General features: G+C 47.0%; 1 protein-coding gene across 1 annotated transcript; it reads right to left on the bottom strand.

The window, feature by feature from the left end:
• Positions 1-226: 226 nt before the first annotated feature.
• LOC147894434 (sugar transport protein 7-like) lies at positions 227-2,423 on the bottom strand. The gene is made up of 4 exons (XM_087384984.1): positions 2,248-2,423; positions 1,845-2,164; positions 1,113-1,739; positions 227-790 (listed from the first exon to the last, which is right to left on the bottom strand). Exons 1-4 carry the CDS (start codon positions 2,393-2,395, stop codon positions 383-385), a joined length of 1,503 nt encoding a protein of 500 aa, XP_087241110.1. The 5' UTR covers positions 2,396-2,423; the 3' UTR covers positions 227-382.
• Positions 2,424-2,661: the final 238 nt, after the last annotated feature.

Raw genomic sequence — 2,661 nt, 5'->3', positions numbered from 1 at the left:
TCCTCAAGCTAGGCCAAAAATATACATGAGAATCAAATAGTCTAATTGTTCACTCTTAAGTCATTCTAGTCTTAAGAGCACTTTGGTCTTTTAACATGATCTCCAATGATGGCAAAATGTAGAGGAGTTCTATATTATATAATTGTACTTTCTTCATTCATTCTAAGGCTCTCTTTTGACATGGTTTGCAATTTCCTTAGTAGGATGCACATGAGAGCCAAAGTATCTAAAAAGTATCTAATCATAATCTCTTAAGTCATTCTAGCCTCAAGAGCACTCGAATCTTTTGAGATAGTTTGAAATTTCCCTAACAAAATGCTCATGAGAGTGAAATGAATACATATGCGATGTCAAATCTTTACACATACCAAGAGCTAAGTTATCATTCATAAAACTTAGACCACAAGGGGTGTGCCTTCCACAAGGCTCCCATGTCTACCAAGGGGACACCCTTGGTCTCAGGGAGTAGTTTATGCATGAACACAGTCATGATCATCACCCACCCGGCAAAGAAGAAGAAGAGCCCCGATTTGAAGCAGCATAGCATCGCCAGAAATGCTTGCGCCGTCACGAATATGAACAACATCATCGCACAGATATTGATACTCTGCCCTGCCGACCTAATCTCCAGCGGGAAAATCTCGCTCGGTACCAGCCACCCCAGCGGCCCCCATGACCACCCAAACGTCAGGGTGTACACACTTAGCAGCACTACCCCCACAATCGCAAATGGTTTGGAGAGTGAGTTGTGTGCTCCCAACTTCCATTGAAGAAGTATCCCAATCAGTACCTGAAGCAGAAGATGCCCATTTGATCATGATCTTTTCTTTAGCTACAGAACGCACGAGATGTGGTGGCTCGCGCTCAGATATTACGTGCGCTGTGATGGGCGAAAAGATGACTTTCGCAGGAGAGAGTCTGTTCAGGCAAAGCAAGATGCGGGTTGCTGCAAAGATTACGATCGACTTATGGAGCTCGTATTTTCTTCACGGCATTATGAAATGAACAGTGTGCTGCAGAGAAGAACAATCGCAGGGGACGACGGCGCCATAGGATCGACATTCGTCAGCCAAACAGAAATGATTGCTGCAATTCTTTCGTGAAGAGATTACCAGGGTCGTTAACATCTGCAAGCCACCATGTAGAAACAGCTTCCGTCGCCCAATTCTGTCCAGCGCCAGAGCAGCTAATATAGAACTAATGAGTCCCAATCCACCAAGAATCACTGCAGAAAACATAGATGCATCGCCACCAAGCCCGAGCGTTAGGAACAGAACCGGAGCATAGAACGTGATTATGTTAGTCCCTGTGACCTGTTGGAAGAACGGAATGGCGAACGCCATTACCAACTGAGGCCGGTACTTTCTCAACAGTATATTACGCCATGGATGCTTCACTGCCTTGCAAAGTTCCACAGCCTCAATTATATCCTCGAATTCAGCCTGCACGTCTGGAGTTCCACGCATTTTTACTAGAATTTGATGACCCTCGTCTAGGTAGCCCCGCTGGATGAGGCTGCTAGGTGAGTCGGGCAAAAATAAGGACCCGATTGTCATGGTAGTAGCAGGAATGAAAGCTAGACCCAGGGAAAGACGCCAACCCCAGGGAACGATATTCACGGTTACATAGTTGATTACATATGCACATAAACCTCCCAGTGTTATGGCTATTTGAAAGAATGTAGTGAGGCCACCACGCAACTTTGGAGGAGCCATCTCCGAAAGGTACAAGGGCACAGCCTGAAACCACAAAAGAAGCAACTTAACGAGCGAGCATCCGAGGCTTTCTTTCTCTCGGACGTATAATGAAAAATGCTAATTGTATACTAGGAAGACAGTGCGAACTTGATTTGTAAAACCAATTCCGACTCCTAGCATGATCCGCCCTGTGATGAGCATTGCCAGATCCTGCGCAGCACAATTAATAATTGACCCGATCATGAAACATAATCCGCCAATCGAGATAGACGCTCTCCTCCCGTACTTCCTAGTGGCGACGGATGCGAAAAGGGAGGTAACGAATCCGGCGAGATACAGGGAGGAGGTGAACAGGGCGAGCAATTGACTGTCGAATTGGCAGTAGTTGTCAGTGGTGGCGGCATGTCTTTGACGGTAGATCGTGGGGAAGAACTTGAGGAGGAAGTCATCCATAGCAGTAACACCACCTGGGGATCAAGCTGGGAGATGTAATTATCCGACATGAAAATCTTGTAAGAATGGACGAGGTGATGAAAAGGCGAAATTCTACCTGAGATGCCAAGGTCGTAGCCGAAGATGAGGCCACCGGAAGCAGCAGTGATACAAGCCAAGACAACGAAGGTGGTGGTGCGGTTTGAGTTGGAGTAGGGGTAGAGACGATGGGAAGAGCCTTGTAGCAAGGTAGCACCACCCGGCATGGTAATGGGCGGCACAAGGTTTATTGTATCGAGGTGGGGGGTCTTGAGTTGTTTAGGGCTCATAGGCAGCCCCCATACCCGCCCTACATCAGCTTCTGAAAGGGACTGCAATGAATGGAGACTCTCCCCTTAGCTCTAGATTTAAGACCGCTTCCCGAGAATGCCATCTTCAAGAAGATGGTGAAACACCAACCATGGTGATGGATGGGAGAAATTTGATAGTATGAAGGTGCCTTTCCTATGCTAGAAGGGCTAAGAGGCCACCC

Source organism: Dipteris shenzhenensis, chromosome 14 (assembly GCF_047967505.1).
Source record: "Dipteris shenzhenensis isolate YYH24624 ecotype China chromosome 14, Dip_SZ_1.0, whole genome shotgun sequence".
NCBI lineage: Eukaryota > Viridiplantae > Streptophyta > Polypodiopsida > Gleicheniales > Dipteridaceae > Dipteris > Dipteris shenzhenensis.
Note: the sequence above shows the minus strand (reverse complement) of the source record. Positions and strands in the feature narration are given on the sequence as shown.